This window comes from Neopsephotus bourkii, unplaced genomic scaffold (assembly GCF_033783945.1).
Source record: "Neopsephotus bourkii isolate Nb327-2 ecotype Australia unplaced genomic scaffold, CSIRO-AGI_Nbou_v1 NB_1792, whole genome shotgun sequence".
Taxonomy (NCBI): Eukaryota; Metazoa; Chordata; class Aves; order Psittaciformes; family Psittacidae; genus Neopsephotus; species Neopsephotus bourkii.
The window spans coordinates 11082959-11104776 of NW_026902266.1; the positions used below are offsets into that span (position 1 = coordinate 11082959).

General features: G+C 37.8%; 1 protein-coding gene across 3 annotated transcripts in view; it reads right to left on the reverse strand.

The window, feature by feature from the left end:
- TRIM66 (tripartite motif containing 66) overlaps positions 1 to 21242 on the reverse strand; it is a 51325-nt gene extending 30083 nt beyond the window's left edge. For all 3 annotated transcript variants that reach the window (XM_061342554.1, XM_061342555.1, XM_061342553.1), the window contains exons 1-3: positions 20018 to 21242; positions 9633 to 9736; positions 4278 to 4425 (exon numbers count right to left, since the gene is read on the reverse strand). In XM_061342554.1, the coding sequence (XP_061198538.1) occupies positions 4278 to 4425; positions 9633 to 9736; positions 20018 to 20183 (418 nt within the window). In that variant the 5' untranslated portion in view covers positions 20184 to 21242. The remainder of the gene's footprint in view (positions 1 to 4277; positions 4426 to 9632; positions 9737 to 20017) is intronic.
- Positions 21243 to 21818: the final 576 nt, after the last annotated feature.

Below are 21818 nucleotides of genomic sequence, written 5' to 3' on the forward strand. Positions count from 1 at the left end.
TTCTACCTTCTAGATTGCTGTCTACTCTAAATATTTCTGAGATGATAGAGTTACTCCCTCCAGTTCAATTGGCTTTCCCCTCTGCCTTCTTAACATAATGTGCAAGAAAATAATCTGTGATAGATTAGGCCAAGATCTTTATGTAACATCATGATATACTTCACATTGTCATAAATCATTTATTACAGTATTTATGCTTTATTGCAGTATTGCATGCTTTAATCTTCATGGAAGTTTATTGGTTTATATTATTATTGAATCAAATGCTAATAGGATTATTAAAAGAGGAAATTGAGCAGATGGGTTTTTCTTTCCCACTCCAATATTTTTTTCTATCAAGGTGCAAATGAAACTCACCTCAACAGCCATTTTTTTATGATAGTACTGCAAATATGTAATTTGCATTCAAACCTGCTGCTGCCAATGCAAATAATATGTAACCAAGCAGGTTGTCTAATCAATGTATAACCAAGGTGGATATCAAAGATCATTTTCTCCTCCGCTATGGGGTCAGAGGTTGTATCTTAAAAGAAAAATAAAAGGCCCACAATAACTCCCTCCATTTCCACAAGTTGGAAAACCCCTTCTGAGTGTTTAGCACCTCCAGATCATGCAAGCTGTTTTATTGAAAACTCAGGATCAAATTATCCATATTAAACTCCAATTTATAGTGAGATGATGTCTTTAAGGTCCAAGTATAATGAAGCCTAGTCACAATCCTATATAATGATTTCACCATTTTTCTCTCTCTGAGGGGTTTTTAAGCCTTTGGGTGATTGCAATCATCCCAGAGAAATCAGTTGTTTTTTTTAGTACTGTGTCAGATTTAAGAGACAAGCAGATTTCAAATGCAAATTGAGGGTAAAAATCAATGATATCTAATTACAACATAGACCCACAGCCTCTGCTACATGTAATTCCCTGATTCAATTAACATATCAGTGAGAACTGCAACTAAGTCATGGTATTCACAACCTAATTTATACTCAGCCCAGAGCTACACTCTTCAGCTTTAAAATAAGCTGAATTCTTACAAATCAGATGCTAAACAAAGGCACAAGACTGCTTTTAATAGCAGGTATCTTGACCACAACTATCCCTGTTAATGTCTTTAAAAGAATCTCGCTGAACAGAGAAAATTCAGTAGTCCTAAATTCTGAATTAATATCATTTGAGTCAGCATCTTCAACAGTATTTTCTTTATCTCAGGTGGATCTCTTGAATATCTAACAGAAAGTTTGAAATCCCTGTTCCTATGATCAGTTGATGTAAACTTTGGAAAAGCAATCACATCTTGGCTAATAGAGTCTTCCCTCACCTTGCATAATTTGCAGTGACTCAAACTTTGACTTGATGAGTTCATACTCAACCTTGAAAGACTGAAAAAGATAGTATAGAAAAGAAAAAAGTATTTATTTTGCGCACTAGCCTATAAATAGCTGGTATGTCAGCACCAGATCATTTACTTCTGACAAAGTTTTGGCAAAAGGATTGTTTCTACTCAGTTGTAAAGCACAAATTTCCACCTAACAAGGAACGAGTCTGTACTAATACTGAATGTCCTTTTAGAAAAGTTTGGACTAAAGGAGGAAGAAGTTCTGGTTTTACGACTTCAAGCAGTTTCACTGCTCTGCAGAACTTTGAAATTAACAAAGTTCACTAATTCCTCCAGCTAATGCAGAGCTTACTCCTCCAAGGCTGCTGCTTAATCTGTCATAAAACTCTGGCACATGTTCTCAACACCTAGCTCTCCAGTGCTCAGCAAATTCACTCCAAAAGAAGATTTCAATATTTTTGCATCTTGTAGTCACAGATCCAGAAAGTTTTCAGGAGGTTTTTTTTGGGTTGTCTTTAAAAATCAAGACAAAACAAAACAAAACAAAAACCCAAAACAAACACAAACAAACGCAAACTGTCAGAAAAAATTGGTGTCTGAAAACCTGCAAATAGTGCAGTTTAATTCATGTGTGAACCACATTTCAGCATCTCTTCATATTCATAACCAGCAGTAATAGTCTGGCACAAGAGAACTGGAATTTTTGGTAGTACCTCCAGAAGTGTTTCAGCTAGGAAGAATACACTAGAGCAACTATACAAGATCTAAATATTAGTGGGAAATTGGGGAAGGTGGAAAGAGATCAAAGTGATGTCCAGTTTGTGCTATTTGTCTGGTTTTATGCTCACAAAATAAGATCTGGTTTTAGATGTAGGAGTTCAGTAGCAGATTTTAACTGAACTGTGACACAGACCATGCCCATAACTCCTCATCCTGGTTCTCAATAAGCATGTTCAAAATGATGAAATCTTCTAACCAGCACAACCTTCCCAAGCCACCAGATGTTACAGAACACAATGGAGGTGAATAAAATACAGCTGTTTCCAACCAAGAATGAAGCCATTTCCAGTAACAACGACACCTCACAGTGAATCCCCTACCAGTAGTATTCATTTTGTGGGCCTTTACTACAGGCTCACAAAGGATGAATCAGTAGGAAAAAGAAATCAGGATACTTAAAAACTGTTATTTTTTTTTACAATATGGCATTTTTCTGTGCTACCTTAGTCCTGCTCCTCCCCACTCTCTCTATTTCTAAATATAAATTTGAATGAAGGCTAAAGGTCTCAAAAATCAGAAGAACTTGGCACTCTGCTCTGCACCATGACCTCAGGAGACACCAGGCTAAAGGTGCTGCCTGGCAGTCAGCTCAGCCATTCAGCTGTGTGAGCTGGGTCTCACCCAGTGGGCAGCAGATGGCCAGAAGCAAGAGGATGTGCAGAGCAAATGGATGGGGAACTGTGACAGCGCTGCAGGCTCTGCATAGCAAAGGGGTGATCAGATGTGTTACACAGAGCACAGGTACTACAAAGGAAAAGAAAGAAAGGGTTCTCAGGGAAGCCAGGCTCTTTTAGCTCTACCAGTCAAGGAAAGAATTGTTTATCAAAAGTAAAAGGAATAGGCAGGATTTAATGCATTTGGGGGGAGAGGGGGAGGGGCTAAATGAAAAAGCAGTTTGTGTGTGTGCAACTTCTTCTTTATACAGCACACACAAACTCACAACTAAGCCACAGGTATACTTTCTTACCATTATTTATTAACAATATGAGCTGGTAATCATACTCAAAGTGAAGTTACTAACAGTTAGAGCCTCAAAACCAGACCTTATCTTGCTATCAACTTGAAAAGAAAATGTATTTGTCCACCCAATCAGTGCATTTGATGGAGGACTTGGGAGGACTTGAGTTTATATTATTCTCTAGAAAACACTCATAAAAAAATTTAAATGTCATCTATGCTTTGTTGGTATTGCTATTCTTATAGACCTTTTTTTTTGTTTACACTTTGGTAACAGCACATCATGTCTTGAGTACCTTAAACTGTTTGATATGAACTCCAAGGACTCAAAACTCCATCTATTGCAACATACAGGCTTCTACAGGCAAAATCCTAAAGAAAAGAATTAATATAAAAAAAGTATAATCAGTGGGCTACAACTATGTTTATTCGTTGTTCTGTCCTCCATCTTCCTTATGAGGAATGACAGTGCAGCACAAACGCTATAGCACAAATAATGTCATATGTGAGCAAAGTGTAAACTTAACTAATTGTATAAAATTGAAAAACTCTTATTTTAGATTAAAAATCCTTATACAAGTTTAGGTTGGCATACTCCTCAGCAGTTCTGGGGCATATAACTAAAGAAAATAATAAACAGGAACAGAAAATCATACTCTTTTGTGTGGCTTATCATTTTATAGGGATGAAACATATTTGACAGCGGGTTTCATTTGTGCCTGCTGATGTCAACATAGTGGCTATGCTTAGGAAACATGCTTTTCACTCCAGGCTTACAAAAAGAACATCCTATAGTGATCATAGCCTTTCACTGTTTGTTACACTCCCTCCTATACCTTGTCCATATGCACAGGAATTGCCTTACTGTAGTTTTCTGAAGGAACTTACTCAAAAGAGGACAAGAAGTACTGAAAGGCAATGCCTGTTGCTTTTGTAGCCTACCAAACCACAGTCCATCACTCTGCAGACATAAAAGGCATGTGGAAACACATATATGCAAAACTTTTTAAATACTGTGGAATGCTGATTGTGGCAATGGCCCTGAAGTTGCAGAAAAATCACATAATCTCCATCAACATACACATATCCTTCTGGGTCACATGCAGAAAGCATGGTATCTATGACACAGAGCCTGCAACTGACCCTTTTTCAACTGAATAACTGATATGAGAAGAAACAACATTTCAAAGTGCATCTTCAGTACCTGTGCAGCCCTTGAGGGATACAGACAGGAAGCGGTCTCCAGTTTCCTTGCTGTGTCTGTGTTCCTCTGTACATGAGCTGCACAACCACTTATTGCAGCTTGTACAGAGACTGTGAGCAGGTCTCTTCTCTTTACATGTGGAGCAGCTCTAAGGACAAAAAGTGCAGGTACATACAAGGATTACAAATTAGGCACACAAACTTAATAGAAACATAGAATGACAGGTTAGGGTTGGAAAGGACCTTATCATTAAGTTTCAACCCACACACTAGACCATGTCACCCAAGACTGTGTCCAACCTGGCCTTGAACACTGCCAAGGGTAGAGCACCCGCAACTTCCTTGAGCAGCCTGTTCCAGTGCCTCACCACCCTCACAGTAAAGAACTTCTTCCTTATACCTAACCTGAGCTTCCCCTGTTTAAATTTGAACTTGCTAACCCTTGTCCTATCTCTACAGTCACTGATAAGAAGTCCCTCCCCAGCATCCCTATAGGCCCCCTTCAGATACTGGAAGACTGCTATGAGGTCTCCACGCAGCCTTCCCTTCTCCAGGCTGAACAGCCCCAACTTTCTCAGCCAATCTTCATATGGGAGGTGCTCCAGTCCCCTGATCATTCTCATGGCCCTCCTCTGGCCTTGCTCTAACAGCTCCATGTCCTTTTTACGTTGAGGACACCAGAACTGCACACAATACTCCAAGCGAGGTCTCACAAGAGCAGAATAAAGGGGCAGGATCACCTCCTTCGACCTGCTGGTCACACTCCTTTTGATGCAGCCCAGGATACGGTTGGCTTTCTGGGCTGCAAGCACACACTGAAGCCGGCTCATGTTCATTTTCTCATTGACCAGCACCTGCAAGTCCTTCTCCGCAGGGCTGCTCTGAATCTCTTCTCTGCCCAGCCTGTAGCTGTGCCTGGGATTGCCTCAACGCTGGTGCAGGACCTTGCACTTGGCTTGGTTGAACTTCATGAGGCTGGCACTGGCCCACCTCTCAAGTGTGTCAAGGTCCCTCTGGATGGCATCCCTTCCCTTCAGTGTATCAACCGAACCACATAATTTAGTGTTGTTGGCAAGCTTGCTGAGGGTCTTCTTCAGATTAATGCAAGTCAAAGAAGATTTTAAGGGTCTGGTTATTGTAAAAGAGAACAGGATAAAATTAAGGCTTGAAGTTCTTAAATTGATTGTCCTTCTGTGCTTTAGCACAATCCAGTAAAATTATGCTTGAATTATTCAGCAAAATTCTAGGGTTCATGTTACATGTGATGTCAGAAGAAATTATCGTAATGACTTGTTTCTTGTCAACTGAAAAGCCATGAAATGGAAATAAAACTTGTCTGATTTCAGTTAAGGAGGGTTAGGTTAAAAGTTACTTTTGAAAATGAGTGGTATGCTTTGTAATCACTTTCTGTTAGTGTACTACTTACTGATAGCTTTAACACATCAAAAGAGTATATGCTTTACTTTTATATATACGTATATATATTTAGATAGATAATTTCTACCTTAGAATAGATAGTCTAGGTTACCAAGTAAATATGTGAAATGTTAGTCAAACACATCCCATGAAAAATGGCTCTGATCTAACTACCATTTCCTTTTTAATCACATTATCCAGAAGCATTTTACTATATCATTTCTTTGTCATTGATTTGTCTCTTACTAATTACTATTCTTCTGTTACTAATTATTTTATTATCTATTAGTTTATATTATTTACTATTATTATTTGTATTATTTATTATCTAATTTTAAAAAATCTATAGAAGCCACTTTGCTTTCATTTAGATGAATGCACATCAGAACTATTTCAGCAGAGCTACTGTATATCTACATTTTTTTATTTTAAATTACAGCTTAATCTAAAGCTATTTGCTTTAGCATTGTATGAGCCACTCTGATACAGTGTAACTGTCAGAAAAAATACATAAAGCATGCCAGTGGTAAGGCAATTTAGAAAACAATACAGGGACACCCACATACTATTAATGAAAAACTTAGTTCATATTCTCTAATGAGCTGACCAGAAATGAGTTCAATTTATACCTTGATATCACATGTGGTGAACTGGAAAACATAAGACATAGGAACATGAGAAGAGCTGTAAAACTTAATTAACTATCATCTCTATTGATTCAACAATTTAGGAAATGCCCTTTGTTATACAGACCATGCTGTCTGTAAGTGTCACTAAAGGAGAAATTAATAAAGCTGCACCTAAATAAAGCGGGTAATTTGATCTTTGGTATCTGGACTGATCTTATTTCAAGATAGCTGTAATGATACTTCTTTTAAAAAGGATTTGTACTAGACTTAAAACCCCTTGTTTGAAAACTCCCAACTTTAATGTTTTTGACTTACCATAGCCACAAATAGGTACTAATGGGCAGACTGAATATAGTAATACAATTTTACCATCATCAAAGCATAAAAGCTTTGCCACCACTTTATTGAACTCAAACATTTCCTATAGAGTTACAATATATCTACTGTACTTACACATAGTTCTTGAATATTGCTGCTACTCAGAGTGACTCAAACAACTAGTAATAGATGACAAAATCAATTCCTGTTCAGTATCAGCTTATCTGCCTTTCAGTTCATTTAAGATTGCATACCAGATGGGAAACATGAAGAGAAGGGCATAGCAGCATGCACTCAGTACATAAACCCTGAAGCAAGCCCTGGTGAACTTAATCTTCATGGTGTCTCAGAGAATAGAAAGCCTGAGGAAAGAACAATCACAGTTCCTTGCTGGTTGTCTTAGTTTTAAATGCTGGCTTTAACATTAAGTAGAACATCTATATCCACCTAAATTCCAAGAGGCAAGTGAGTGGAATTCTAATTCACTTCAGCACAAAAAGAAAAATTTTTGTTCTGCTGAAATGAAATTTTACCATTCCCTTCAGTGGGGCTGAAATTTCATAGCATTTTTCAAGTTTCAAAGTATTCCCAATCTTTTTAAAGAGATGGGGCAATTCTTGACAATAAGACAACAAAGCAAAGTTTTAAATATTTCCTAGGGCAGGGAAGTACTTGTGTAAGCTATTCTGCTGAATTAGCTACTTGCTTATCAACAATGTTTTTCCAAAGATATGCATAATAATTTAAATCAAAAAGCCTAAGCCTAACATAACTTATATAACTAAAATGCAAGGGTATTTATTTTGGGAAACAAGGCTTGTATATAAAAAGATGTGTGTAATTTAAAAGGCACCCTAGGGAACAGGTCAAAAGTTGAGGGATGCTCTGCCTTCTCTGCAATAATCAAAACTGCTTAATCACAAATTTACCTGTAACTGCTCCAGTGTCAATCTGACTAGAACATATACTGGTGCTGTACTGTGTTAACATTACTTTTAAGTTCCAGAGAACAGTGTTCCCAGAATTACGTTATTTCTGATATGGAAATGGGCTTTTGGGCAAGAGATTCTGAACTGCATATTTTTGAAACTTCTGCTGCTGGTATATAGCACATTCTATCATTTATGCTTCACCATCTCACACTCCAAGAATTGTCTTGCTTCCAAACACTTCGTTACAAGCCTTGACAGATTCCCATTTGAACAGATTAGGTAAATTAAGAAAATTATGGCTGTTCAGCTGGTCTCAATTGGATGAGCTAGTGCTTCTCCTTTTGATACCACTGGTGGTAAACTAGGGCTTTGCTTCTGGATGGGGATGGTAGTTAAAAGACAGTAAGTTAGCTTCACTGTTCCACAACTGGACTGTTTATAAAAAGGAAGTATGCCAAAAACTATGAGGAAGGTTTATTTGTCCCTCTAGTGTACTCCTAAACTTCAGTGAGAAATCTGCTTTACTGAGCTGCTCTCAGGAATCCCAAGGGACTACAGAAAAGAAAAACATTTTAAAGAAGGCTTGAAAAATAATCTAGTGCTTTTGAAGACATTAGATATTCCCATCTGATTTCCATTCTACACAAATCCTCACTGAAAGGTAAATGATGTGATTCATGGTAATCAAGAAATCCCAGTATAAGCGCATTCTAAACATTTGCAATATCTTATCAATATTCTTATTCTCTTTGAAGAGTGAATAGAAATAAGCCTTTTCATGTTTTAGATGAAGTGATGTTGCACTCTTCAAGCACCTTACAGCTGAAGATGTCAACATGCTTTTCTTGCATTAATTTTTTAGCTTTTCCAGAGGACTCCATGGATTAGGTTGCACATTCTTTTCTTTTTAACAATTGAAGAAAACAAAATACAGAAATGATTGAGTACATCACTTCCATATGTTTTTGCAACTATACCACTGGGAAGCCACTTGCACAATTTAAAGCAGTCTCAACCGTTCTGCATTGGGCAGAACTGACCCAGAAATTGTTGCTGCCCCTACAGGAGTTAAAAGGAGTGGGAAGGCATATCCTCTGACCTACATTACAGAAAAAGTGTTTCCCTCCACCAAAAGGCCCTGAAATTGAATATCCAGTGTGGCTAGTTATTCAGTTTACTCAGGAATCAAAAGTGCAAAAGAGACAGTCTGAGGTCCAGAAGCTGATTCAGAAGGTGAAGTCCAGTATCCCTGCTCCTTTGTTATTCTTCCCTTGCTTTGAATCACAGTTTGGATAAAGTAGTCAGCAGATTACAGAACAGTTTTGACAAGTTTTTACCTGTTTTAATTACCAGCTACACGTAACAGTATCACATTCTCAAATCAGTTTTACTATGCAAACAATACTGGTTTGTAACAAAAGAGGCAGAAATACACACCATTCTCCGTCCCTTCTCACAACCCAAAATGGAAACAACTAAAAACTGTGAGAATAGTCCTGCCTGTTAACTGGATATTTAACAGAAGGGAAATCCATCTATATACCATGTTAATATAAGGCCAAAGTAGTAAACTTATGCCTTTCAGTTACCCTTCGCATCCATTCCCCCATGGGAAACTGAAATAAGGTGTGACTTTCTTTATCAGTAAAACAGGCAATCAGAAAATTATAATTGCCCACAGAATCTAATGGGTAATCTTGGTGTAACTGTTCCGCCTATAGCCTGCTTCTGTTGACTTTGTGTTGAGGGCAGGAAAGGAAACAACAAAGAATCCAAGAAATTCAGTACCTTCCTGATATATTGATTGTCATAGGTCCTATACCACTAGTATCAATATTTTTAATCGATTTAAAATACAGTATATAGAGTCAAACTCATTGTTCAAATATAGGTTAAAAAAGTACTAAAGAAGTCCATCTCTAGGAGTGAAGTAATTACAGTGCTGCATAAGTGAACTGTAAGAGAGTCTATTGTTCAATGCAAAGTTTGCTCTGTTTTCAGCGTTCATCCTGCAGTGTTTTCACAATGAACAAGGCATCCAACTTAGTGGTTTTTACTTACCTTTGCCATATCTGAATTAGCAGTGGGAAAGTCCTTGAGAAAGAAATTTTCAACTACATCCCTTGCAAAGCAGGTCTGTTTGCACACAGGGCAAGAAAGGGTACCTAAATGTTTAGAAAAAAACAAAACCAACAGAAATAAAACAATGCACACAAGCCATGTGAACCCAGAAATTATATAAATCACCCTTCAGTATTGCTGGCTTTTTTACATCACACTGACTCACAGTTCCAGGAAAATAAGTCATTCTTCAAGCCAGAAGTTACATGTGGCTATATCTAGTTCAATACATAGAAAGAAAAATAAAGGAACAAAATCCTTAGAAATACACTATAGTTCAGTTGCTTTATTTCACCATTTATCAGTATCTGCATGTCCAAATTCCCATGAATTCATCAGGGCTTACAGCTTCAATAAAATCTGAGCCACACTTTAAACTGTATTCCCTTATTATGAATCTACATGTGCTTTCTAGTACTTGCTACAGTTCTTCTAGACCAGAGGTATATCAAAGCATAAAACACACATTGCATAGTTTTACATACACACATACTACTTCTACACTGCAGCATGTTATCCAAGTGATGTGAAAGAGAAGTAACATGATGCTGGCAAAAGCTACAAATTAGAGTAAAGGAAAAGAATTTAAAAGTTTCATACATAAAATCAGAATTGCAAACCATCTGTTACAACAAATCCACAAGTGGCAAAATATCACCCCTAAACCAAAGTGAAGTGAAGCGACGCAAAGCAAATCAAGCAGTATGGCAGCAAAACTTGGCTTCACCTTCACCACTGAGCACAGGTGGAATGAATCTTAGTGTTTGCCTGGGCTAAGAGCTTAAGAACTAACAGTTGAGGAAGGTGTCCATAACTGCGTATCTGCATTTTTGCATGGCTATTTCATTCTTGGGCTGCGACTTAACATTTTTCTACAAAGTCTAGTACTTTTTTCTTTTCTTTAAAAAAAAAAAAAAAGGAATATGAATGTTTCTGACCACATTTCTGAAGCTACTGTAGATGAAGATGTGAATCCTTTGGCAATGGTAGTGGTGTACCAGTCCATTTGTACCTTATCTTATCAAGTCTTTTTTTAATCTAAGATTTTTCCATTCTGTTGAGACCAGAACTGCAGTGCTATGTTCACCTTGCCAAGAGATCTCTTTATGATAACCAACAGCAGGATTTTCCACAACAAAACAATGCAAACTCATTTAAAGCAAGATTTTTAAAAGCAAAATGGATCACAACTTTCTACTGGACTGTTCAATATGCTCTTTTCCTTAATTAAAATTATTTTTAAATAAGGAGAGTGGCCTGTAAAGTAACTAAATCTTAAGATGTCTATTACTTCACATTAGGCAGTTATTGGAGGCATTCTTGTTTTACAGGTGCTTAGTATTACCTCTGCCTTGGGACATGGCTCCTGCAGTCCATGGCCAGGTGCACAGTTCTAACCCTCCATGTCTGCCATTTTCAGACCTGGGCTACTGTTATTTTAACAGCAGCACTTTACATTGGCAGAGACACACAAGCACCAAACCGTTCCTACGTTACCTCTTTTGACAAATGCACTATGCAGTCAGACATCTGAATGCATCCACTTTCATCATAAATATTTTGAAGAAGCTTTGTGTCCTGTTACATCTCCTTTGAAAGGACATCTTACTAAAAACCACTTCCATGACATTTAGGTCTTTTTTAAGCTCAAAACTGATTATAAAAGTATATTGTTTACTATTTTCTGAGACTGCATTTACAACAGATCTGTGATTTGAGGGCCCAAGTGGCAGACTATGGTTTACTCACACTTGTTTAACAGTGCATTTCATACAACTCTGAGTGTTCATGTAGATGTGAAAAGGAACAGGCAGTATCCACAGGTGCCTGTGCTACTCAGCTACAAGACACCACAAGGGAAAAGGCAATGCAAGAAATTGCCAGTGCTTGGTCATCTTCTGGGCACATAACTTGAGTCTTGTTTAAGTGTGTTCTGGTGACAGGAGTTACAAAGAGGCTAAAAAATCATCTGATAAGGATGCCATGATGGCAGAAAGCTGTCAAAGTCTTTTAAACTCTTCCTCTACTTTGCACCCTATTATAAGGAGCACAGCTGAAAAAGTTGTCTTACCTACAGTATTAGTAGCTAATCACATTCATATGTTACACCCTAGGACAATAGAATGCTTTTATATTAGTCACATAGAAACCTCTCCGTGATTTCCCAAATTATGGTTATGTATGTCTTTTAGAAATCCATTAACAGTGCAGTTCTCTAGAGAAATGTAAAAACAGTAGCTAAGACAAATGGTGTTATACAGACAGTGCCCTCCTACTTCCTGTAAATGGAGCATACTACAAGCACCAGTGAATTTAGTGTTAATTCCTAGAAGGTGAAGTAGTTTTCAGGTTTCCCTGTAAGCACCTTACAAAGCCATACAGTTATAAAAGCAGCACAAATAAAAAGACAGATACGTTGACTGATAATCTAGCAAGCAAAATACTTACTTTGCAAGCAGTTTCCCAAATAAGTCTCATGGGACATGCTCTAGTTCCTAATGCAGTCAATAGGAAACCATCTACTGACTTCACAGGGAATCGCCTCTAGCTCTTTGAGATTTTGAACCAGTTTCTTACTGTCATAACAGCATTGCCCAAGCAGTGCCATTCTTGATTTGCCTAACAGAGAGAGAACTCCTCCATACTGAGACTACATAATAACACTGCAGATTGATCAAGGGGGAAATTATTGAAAGGTTACATTCTGAAGTAAGAAATGCATGACTCAGTTATTTCTGCGCCTACTTGCCATATGGGTGAGCACACGGTCTTACACAAAATATTTCTGGGAACAGGTGCTTACAGGAGACAAAAGCAGTGCTCAGGTCTTTGCCATAGCAATGACAATTCCTGTCTACGTACCATATAAGGTAAAAAAGTTAGTATTGAAGTTACTATTATGTTCTAACACTACTCACTGCAGAATGTTAAATCAAATTATACCAACTGAATGATATTTAATGGAAATGTTCACATGGCGTCAGGCAGGTTCATGTGAACTTTAATTCTGCCAATTTGTTACAAACTAATGGAGTATAAAATTCACTGTATAAAGAATGCATTAATTTGACAACAGCAGAGATCATTGAATCATAGAATCACAGAACAGTTAGGGTTGGAAAGGACCTTAAGATTATCTAGTTCCAACCTCCCTGCCATAGGCAGGGACACCTCACACTAAACCATGTCACCCAAGACTCCGTCCAGCCTGGCCTTGAACGCTGCCAGGGATGGAGCATTCACAACATCCTTGGGCAACCCATTCCAGTGCCTCACCACCTTCATAGTAAAGAACTTCTTCCTTATATCTAACCTAAATTTCCCATTTAAGTTTAAACCCATTCTCCCTTGTCCTGAAATTATAGTCCCTAATGAGGAGTTCCTCTCCAGCATCTCTGTAGGCCCCCTTCAGATAATGGAAGGCTGCTAAGTAACTGTGAATTATAATAGCTTTCAAACTGAAATGAACATAAGACATGTAGAGCCTTCAGCTTAAAAAAAAAATAAATATCCAAACAAAGAGCATAACAATACGAAAAATAATAGACACACCATGGTAATATTGCATTGAAAGTAATCCTCTGCTTGTAGGAAGACTGATCAGTAAGCACCCTCTCACCTGTCCTAATACTGACTTTTATATTTAAGACTTCATTAAAAGCACAGGAGATGGATTTGAATCTTGCTAAAAGAGGGATTCCCTGAACATGGTAGCTTTGGAGATCATACTTGTTCAGCTAATTGGGCTTCTTAGTTGATTCCTTTTCCATTTAATAAAAACCTCTGCTCCCTAGAAATTCCCAACCTTTTTCAATATAAATTCCCAAAAGAATCTAATGATACCTTGGCATAATAAATACACTACAGAATGGATTGTGAAGCAATTACCCTGAAATTAAGCAAAGCATACATACATCTTTACAAATAGCCACAAGCAGTAACTATGTCAACAATACAAAGCAAGCACACCATGCTCATGCTCAGAGTGCAAATCACCAATAAAGTACAATTTCTTCAAAATCCCTTACCTGTCTTCTGGATAAACAGTCAGAGAGCTACACACAAAGTCACTTGTGTCAGGGAGCAGGTGATTATTAAGCAGAACAGCACGCACGGCTCACTCCCTGGATTCAGGCTTTGCTGTACTGATGATTGAAGTCTCTACACCTTTCCTGGACTATGTGGGGCTGCTCCCCTGTTTTAAGCCAGAAATGCTGACACATCAGCAGTGCAGAAAGATGTACTGAACCACTATAAGGTGCACATTTTTTTTCCTCTTATCTTTGTTCTTGCCTCTCAGATTCACTCAGGCTTCTATTAACTTGCCTTGGTTGTATTTTTCCTGAAGTGGTGGAATAAAAATTTCATAGTGGGAATGAACTGCAGCATCTTCCTTCTTGCCTTGGCCTTCTCTCAGTCTTCAGAATTACCTGCAGCAAGTGTGCAGAAGGATAGAGAAGAGCTTTTCCAGCTCCAGATAGCAGGAGGTCTTACAATGTCATTCTGTCCCACAGTACCTTTTGCAGATGATTCCCTAAGTATTTTTGTTGCCTTCCTACCTTACCACTGCATCTAAACAACATTGTTAATTTGTTTTAAGATTGTGTATTTTGCAGACAGCTCATTTAAATATATCATTATTATAGCACAGTGGGTGAAGGGAAGAGTAGTCAGAAGCCCTGGAGACTCTCTGTTTATACATATGAGAATGATGCAATTTCTGGTTCTAAACAGCAATTCAACACGGAATTACAGGATTCAAACAACAGCTTACACGTTAAGAGATCAGGAGCCAAATTCAGCTATGGTGCAATCATAATCATAGAATCATAGAATAGTTAAGGTTGGAAAGGACCTTAAGATCATCAAGTTCCAACCCCCCTGCCATGGGCTGGGACACCTCGCTCTAAACCATATCACCCAAGGCCTCATCCAACCTGGCCTTGGACACTGCCCAAACGAAAGTCCATTTCTGCTATCAAAACCTCTACAAGTAACAAAAAGCTAGCAGCTGTTGACATGTTCTAATTTTGTATGGAAATTATACTGGTAGGAAAGGGGTAGGAACATTTGCATAAATTACTTTTTAGAAGTTCATTACCCTCTGCTGTTTATCATTTGAAATCATTATTTATGACATCACATTTCACTGCTAAAGAGATTACCATGAATTTAGAAAGGCTAGCAAGGGTCACAATATTGGATTTAAGCTCCATTTCATTGTAATAAACAGAATAAAATCCTATTTCAGAATTATATGCAGCATAAACCACAAGTAAGCTAATCTCAGTGTACTTGAGTTATCATCTAGTACTGAATAATCAGTGAAGACCACATTGTATTGAACAGACTCCCAGGAAGTTTCATCACATGAGGGATTTGGAGGAATAGTCCTACACCTACATACTTCCAGGGCTCCACATCTGACAGCACTTTCACTTCTGTTAATGAAAGTTATGCCACACTGCATTGGACCCAGGGAACAGTAAGCAGATATCAAGGTAGTGACCCTCATACAGAGCATTACTTTGTAGAAGCACAAATCAAGAAAAACAAGATTTCTGAGTGCTCTCAAGTTTTATTCCACCTGTATTGTAGCAATCTAATTTGTGAGTGACAGAGCTGTGGATATTTTGCAGCAATCACCTCTGAAAGCGCAAACTGTAACCTCACCACTGAGTATGGAATGCGTACAAAAACCTTCTGAACATCAAAAGCCATAGCTTGTAGGTTTTTTTCAAGGTGTTCCAGTCTAGTCAGGCTTAAACAGAAAGAACTGTCAAACTGGTTGTTTCAGAACTAAATCAATGCAGATAATTAATCTATTCTTATGATGAGAATTAATTAGCATAAAGAAACAAACAGTGGAACTATTATACACACTACATTTATACTTGATGTCCACATGTTGCACCTATTCCTCTGCTCTTTTTCCTCCAACAACCATCAGAGTAATTATTCTCAGAGAGCATTAGCTGCAGCTCAACCTGCAGGCATAATTTACACTTCCTTGGAGACCCAATTATAGGTTATAAGAAACAGTTCTGAAGACAACCTCCCATTCTACAGCTTCATATTTATATAACTAAACCCCCCCATTGTTTCACTTGCCTTTTGGATCTGGCTGCAGAACAACAGAGTGAGAAGGGCTGACTAACTTTAAATCCATTTTAGGATTACTAAATACATACATCATGAGCAGTTTCCTCCTTTAGAATTAGCTTTCTACTTCCCTTTTTAGAAACAAACCATGAATTTGGTGTTACGTGAATCTAATCAAAGTGAGTTAACATTCTCCCTCAGAATGAATCGATGCAATGCATTACATCACTTGCCTCATATGATAGCATCAAAACAAGGTTATTTGGTTCCTGGACATATAACAGTTCTAAATGCTAAGGTGGCCAAATTGTACTCCACCATGAGCCTAAGTATGGTTGAAAAAGCTCTGTAGATGTCCAGTTGGGTTTTGCTGGTTTGTTGGGGGTTTTTTTACATATAGACTTAGTACAAGGCACTGTGTGTTGATATCTGGAGTCTCCTTAAGCCAGGGCACCATCCTACTTATGCCAAAAAAAAAAACCACACTGAAAATGAGTGTAAAGCCAAAGGAGCACAATCTTTTTCCTGAGATAAATCCCTTTGCAGATATTTGAACCCACCAAATATAAGTGTGACCAATGCTTGGCTGAGTTTTAGATGTGCCTCACTAACAAGCATTCACAACTAGGGATCCATGGTTACATGTAGCACCTACCTTACAAGCTCAGAAAAACTGTATATTTTGAGCTGGGAGTAAGATGCAGCAAATGGACATCAGCCAACAGCTGAAGTCACATTTATTCTCTTTAAGTCTGTTATTCTCTTAGTTTTATCAATTGCATTTCTCTGGTATATAATCCTGCTGCATTTATTGGCATTGAAGTGGGGATCTCACACTCCCTCTTGAACATGGGAAGCTAACATAATGCAAGCATGGACAGTTCCTGATTAATGCACAGCACATGGACAACAATTTTGCAGTTGCTGTCCATGATTTTTGTTACCTAACTTAAAGAAGTAAAAAATGGCAAAGGTCAGTTTAAAAACAGAATTTCAGAAGAAAAAAAATATAGCTCAATACGCAATTTCAATACACCATCGTGATACAATTAAGCCTATCTTTTCCTAAAGCAATTTACAAAGCTGAGCATCTACTAATCATGTTTTACAAACACAAAGTGCAACTTACTAGTTAAAAAAAAATTACCCATTTCGGTCACAAAATCTAAATAATACCAGGGCTTGGTAGCAGCAGAAATGTGCAAGGTGTTACATCTTTCCTGATCTGCCTTGTTCTCAGGGGTCTAAACTGTGACTGAGGAGTGATTACCTGTGATTTTATCTTTTTTAAGCCTTGAGCTGAGACAGTCTTCCAAAAACATGAACTTCCCACAACAATGCACCTTCACTGGTCCTCATTCAGCTACTTTTGAAATTAATATGTTGGTGATATTTAAAGCACTAAAACAATTTACATGATTGAACAGCTTATGGAGGGGAAGATTACTTTTTATCAAGTAATGTATTTTGGCAAACACCTCCAGCTCAGAAAGGAGGGATAAGCACGGGAACCAGAATGACTCTGGGTTTGACTGTATTCAGAACTCAGCCAGAAAGAGCCAGACCACAGAAGCCAAGCCAGCAGGTAATCTGCAACATTGTATTGAGTGGCAATTCACACATGTAGATGACTGGGAAAGTCCTCATCTGCGAAATTTCCATCTCAGGAGATGGGGGAATCTCCTCAGCCTTCTTCTTTACCCAGCCCCACTCTTTAAAGTTATTTCTTCCCATGTACTAAACAGGCTGGAAGCAAACAACATGCAGATCTGAGGAGAAGAATGTGGATTCTCTGTTAACATGAAGAGAGAAAAAAAAAAAAAAAAGGAAGTGATACTGGCCTGCAGAAAAAGGAAAGACAGACTGAGAATATTAAAGTCCCCTTCATATAAGCACATGTGGGATCCTAACTCACAAAGATAATCTTTTTCCAGGCATATAACTTCAAAACTCTCAGTTCTCACAGCTTTGAATGAATTCTGAAGTGTATGCAGCTTTTCCATAAGACCTCAGCTTTCTCAGATCTTTCATTCATGAGCCATCTTAAACACGTACAGGTATAAAAGTAAGTTTCTACTATCAACCCCATGAAATATCAGCATCACTTACCTCCATTTTCTCAGCAATCTTAATACAAGAACAGTAAACCATAAAAGAGCTTTAAGTTAGTACAGTACTATTTATAGTCAATCATACCAAACCCCACAAATTCAAGTATGCTTTTGCAGCAAATGTCAGACTGACTTCACTTGAAAATATATTCACTTTTTTCATTCTTATATTTTGCTTAAAGATTTCATAGTGAGTAGGGAACACATTTTTCTTACAGGCAATATTTCATGTTTACTCAGTTAAAATGGTGCAGCACCTTAGAGTTTATCATTGGCACTGACATGTGATCATACATAAAGATAACACTGAAAATTGAGTTAGTACTGTACTGCCTGTAACTCAGCAATCAATGCAGGTAAGTCCAGCACCATGTAGCAGCCTACCATCACAGTATTTCACAGATTTATCCTGGCTGACCTACAGTGATTGCAGTTTCCCTCACTGACTTTAAGAGACACAGATGTTTTGGGTTTCCTGCTCTTCTTGATCATATATTAACTGAGTCTATGCACCTGGTGTCTCACTTCATTTACTGGGTCGTCACGGTTCGTTACTTCTTTTCTTTAATCTTGCTCTTTCCCATAGAAGTCCCCTATGTACAAGAGAATTAGGAAGTAAATATAAACTTCAAGAATACAGAAATAGCCTAGTATTTGTTCTAATTTGCTATAGACAAATAATTCATGATCCATTCAGGAGCTTGAAGAAATATCCAATGTTGAAATATCCAAATTTAACAACTCATGAGAACCTCTATCTGCACTTCATCCAAGATCACCAAATGATATAAATTCACTTTTCCACTTGGCAAACAGAAACAAGGAGGAGAGATGAATGGTTTAGGTGTCAAATGAGGATAAATAAAAAGTAATGGAGTAGTTGTTCTCAACAGTATCTTATCATAAAGCAGGTCCCCCAGACTTTAAACCCACTCTTAAATTTTTTAAGGGGATCTTCACTTGAAATGACTTAGCTTTCTTTGTCTCCTATACCTTTTTCTTTCTGTACCCTAAGCATGAATACCCTTTCTCCTTTGTTATTAAGTTTTTCCTTTATCTTTTGTGTTTTGCCAGCCTTTCAACAGTGATCTCCTAACATTGTTTCCATTTGTTCTCAAACCTGAACTTGTCTAGCTTATGTTACCTCATCAATTCAGATTATCATCACCTCAGGGAAGGTATCTTCCCTTCCTACATGTTTCTAAAATCTGCTGTGGAGGAGATAATAAATAATACCTATTATTCATCTAAAGTTCAAAGCCTGTAAAAAGACAAGTAATCTACATGCCTTTGCTCTTCCTATGAATTAGTAATGAACCTGGAATGCTTCTCCATGGCAATTAAGACTCATTCAGTTAGCATTACTGTATGCTGTCATCTAAGACCTGTTTTATTCCAAAAGAAAGTTACATATTTTCTCTTAACGTCACTACCAAAGCCTGTACATATAACTTCAGGATTTCAAAAGCCACAGCAACAAAACATTTTTTGTCCTCACTAGTTTACTCAGTTTGTTAGGGTGAGTTACAGTATAACCTACAGTCAGAAGGGTTCAGATAGAGAGAAACCACACTGACAATGAGATAAAAGGAACAGTTCCTATGCACCACAGTGCACGTATTCTAATAACAATTATTATGACCTCTGTTAGGAAGAAAGAAATGGATGTTTTTACATTGGTGTTGGGGGAGTGCTGAAGGGGGAGAAAAGGAAGAATAAAACCATCACCAAAACTGGTACCATAGAAAGGTCCAATATGTAAAAAAAAAAAGGTGAAGATGTAGCCTAGAAACTACCTTGTAGAATGTATTCATTTATTAAGCTAAAGCAATAAAAATATTCATAATGTCACACTTAGTAACTGAAATTTAGTCTACTCTGGAAAATGTTGAATGTTGCTTGTGTCATTTCTCTTCAGAACATTGCTGGATGGAAAACATAATGAAGGAAGCTTGTTCTAAATCTACCCTCTGCTTGTACAAATCTTGAGTTTCCTAGTTTATTCTTTCAAAGTAGTGCTGTAAAGGAATGGGCTACAAAAAGCACTTCTCAATTCATCTGGTTTTATAATACTGTAATACAATAAGCACAAGCCAGAGACTCAAATATGACCTTCATACCAGACTTCATAGTCAGTGGGAATACAGCTATAGCCTTGAATCAAATCCAGAAGACAGACCTTACAGAAGGAATGAAGGCAAGGTGGCATCCGAGGGTCTCTACTCCGCAGGTCCCATTTGCACACCAAACAATTCCTCAACAGACCCAGGGTCTCCATTTCTGTTGGCTGAGGTTTGACATTGAAAACATGAAGAGTCACAAAACGGCTCTAGACGACCCCTTCACTTAACAAAACACTTGATCACTCAAGCATAAACTAGAAGGCAACAGCAGGATGCATGTTCTCAAAAACTACATGTATTTAGTCCTCATGAAGAAAGAGGGTCCCTTGCAGATGAAAACCACATACCTGCTTTACAAAAAAAAAAAAATAAAGAGTATTTTTGCAGATTGTTGTGCAGGAAAGTGTGGTTTAAGGTTTACAAACCATAACCCCACTACCTATCTATAGTACTTGCAACTTCTGTAAAAACTGAAGTAATCTGATCTATTGATCTGTTTACAAGGCTGTTACCAGCCTGAATTATCACATGCTGTACATTTCCTGCTAGAAATACTGAAACCATGCATTAAAAATTATTATGCTCTCTGACTGCTTTTACAATTTCACCTCAGTATTTTATAGTTTTTGGGTAAAGCAAATAATAAGCCTAACTGATAAGTCTATCATTTCAGCAATGCATGCTAGAAAGCTACTTTCATAACTGAGCATCTTCTGCCAATCTTCTTTATAGACATTGAAGAGAATGCACTTTGCAGTAATCAGATTTTGACTGTCAGGATGTCCACAGATCAAATTATAAACCAATCCTGAGATTCCCGCAAGCTGGACAGTGTTCCTCCTGCCAACCTAAGCTCCCCAAGGTAAACAGAGAGTTTTGCAGTTCATATTTTATCCTTGATTCTGAGACTTTGAGAGATGTTGATCAGATTACAGCCTGCAAAGGAAAAGTTTTGCAAGTTGCATCAGAAGAGAAGAAGTAAATACAGCATCACCTCCCCTGGAATCACACTTCCTGAAACCCCTGGGGCCAGATCCCCATGTAGTTGGGGATTGCTTTGGCATGGTGGTGTTACTAACAGCAACATGTAATTTGTAGCTGCGATCTTCAGATTTCCCCAGCACCAGCACGGAAGAGCAGCAGCTGTCATCCTAAGGCTGTGTATTCTCTTGCAGGATTCTGTCTCAGGGCAGATTCCAGTGGATATGACTAGTAAGCAGTGTCTTTTCTTTTAATTATTATTATTTTATTTTTTTATTATAATGCAAACAAAATGATGAATGTCTCAGAAATTCACAAGGATTTTTTTTCTAAGTGTTGCATCCTGAAGTCACTGCTAGTTAAAATACTTTAGAGAAAACAAACCATATGTTAAAGTCTGCATTGTATTTCATACCCCAGACTCAGTGTAGGAACAAATAAAAATGGTGAATATCCATCAACTTCACTGAATTCACTCAGACAAATCCAAACCTATCGCTAAAACTTAACGATTGTAAATTCAAAACTAGAGGTCCCTCAGGAATTTGCTGTAGTAATTGCACCTGTGCTTTAACTAATCAGTGATTATTATACCAGCTCACTTTCGACAGTGCATCTTCATCAACCTTCTTTCAGGGGCAAACATTACTTGAGCAGCCCAGCTTCTCAGCTGGCTCCATCCCTATTGTTTCTTGCAACTCCTGTTGCTAAGAAGACAAACCAGCACCTACAAAAACATGTAATTTCTGCAGTAGGAAGTTGAGGTCTTCGATAGCCACACTGTTTACACAGAGAAACCACAGCCCAGG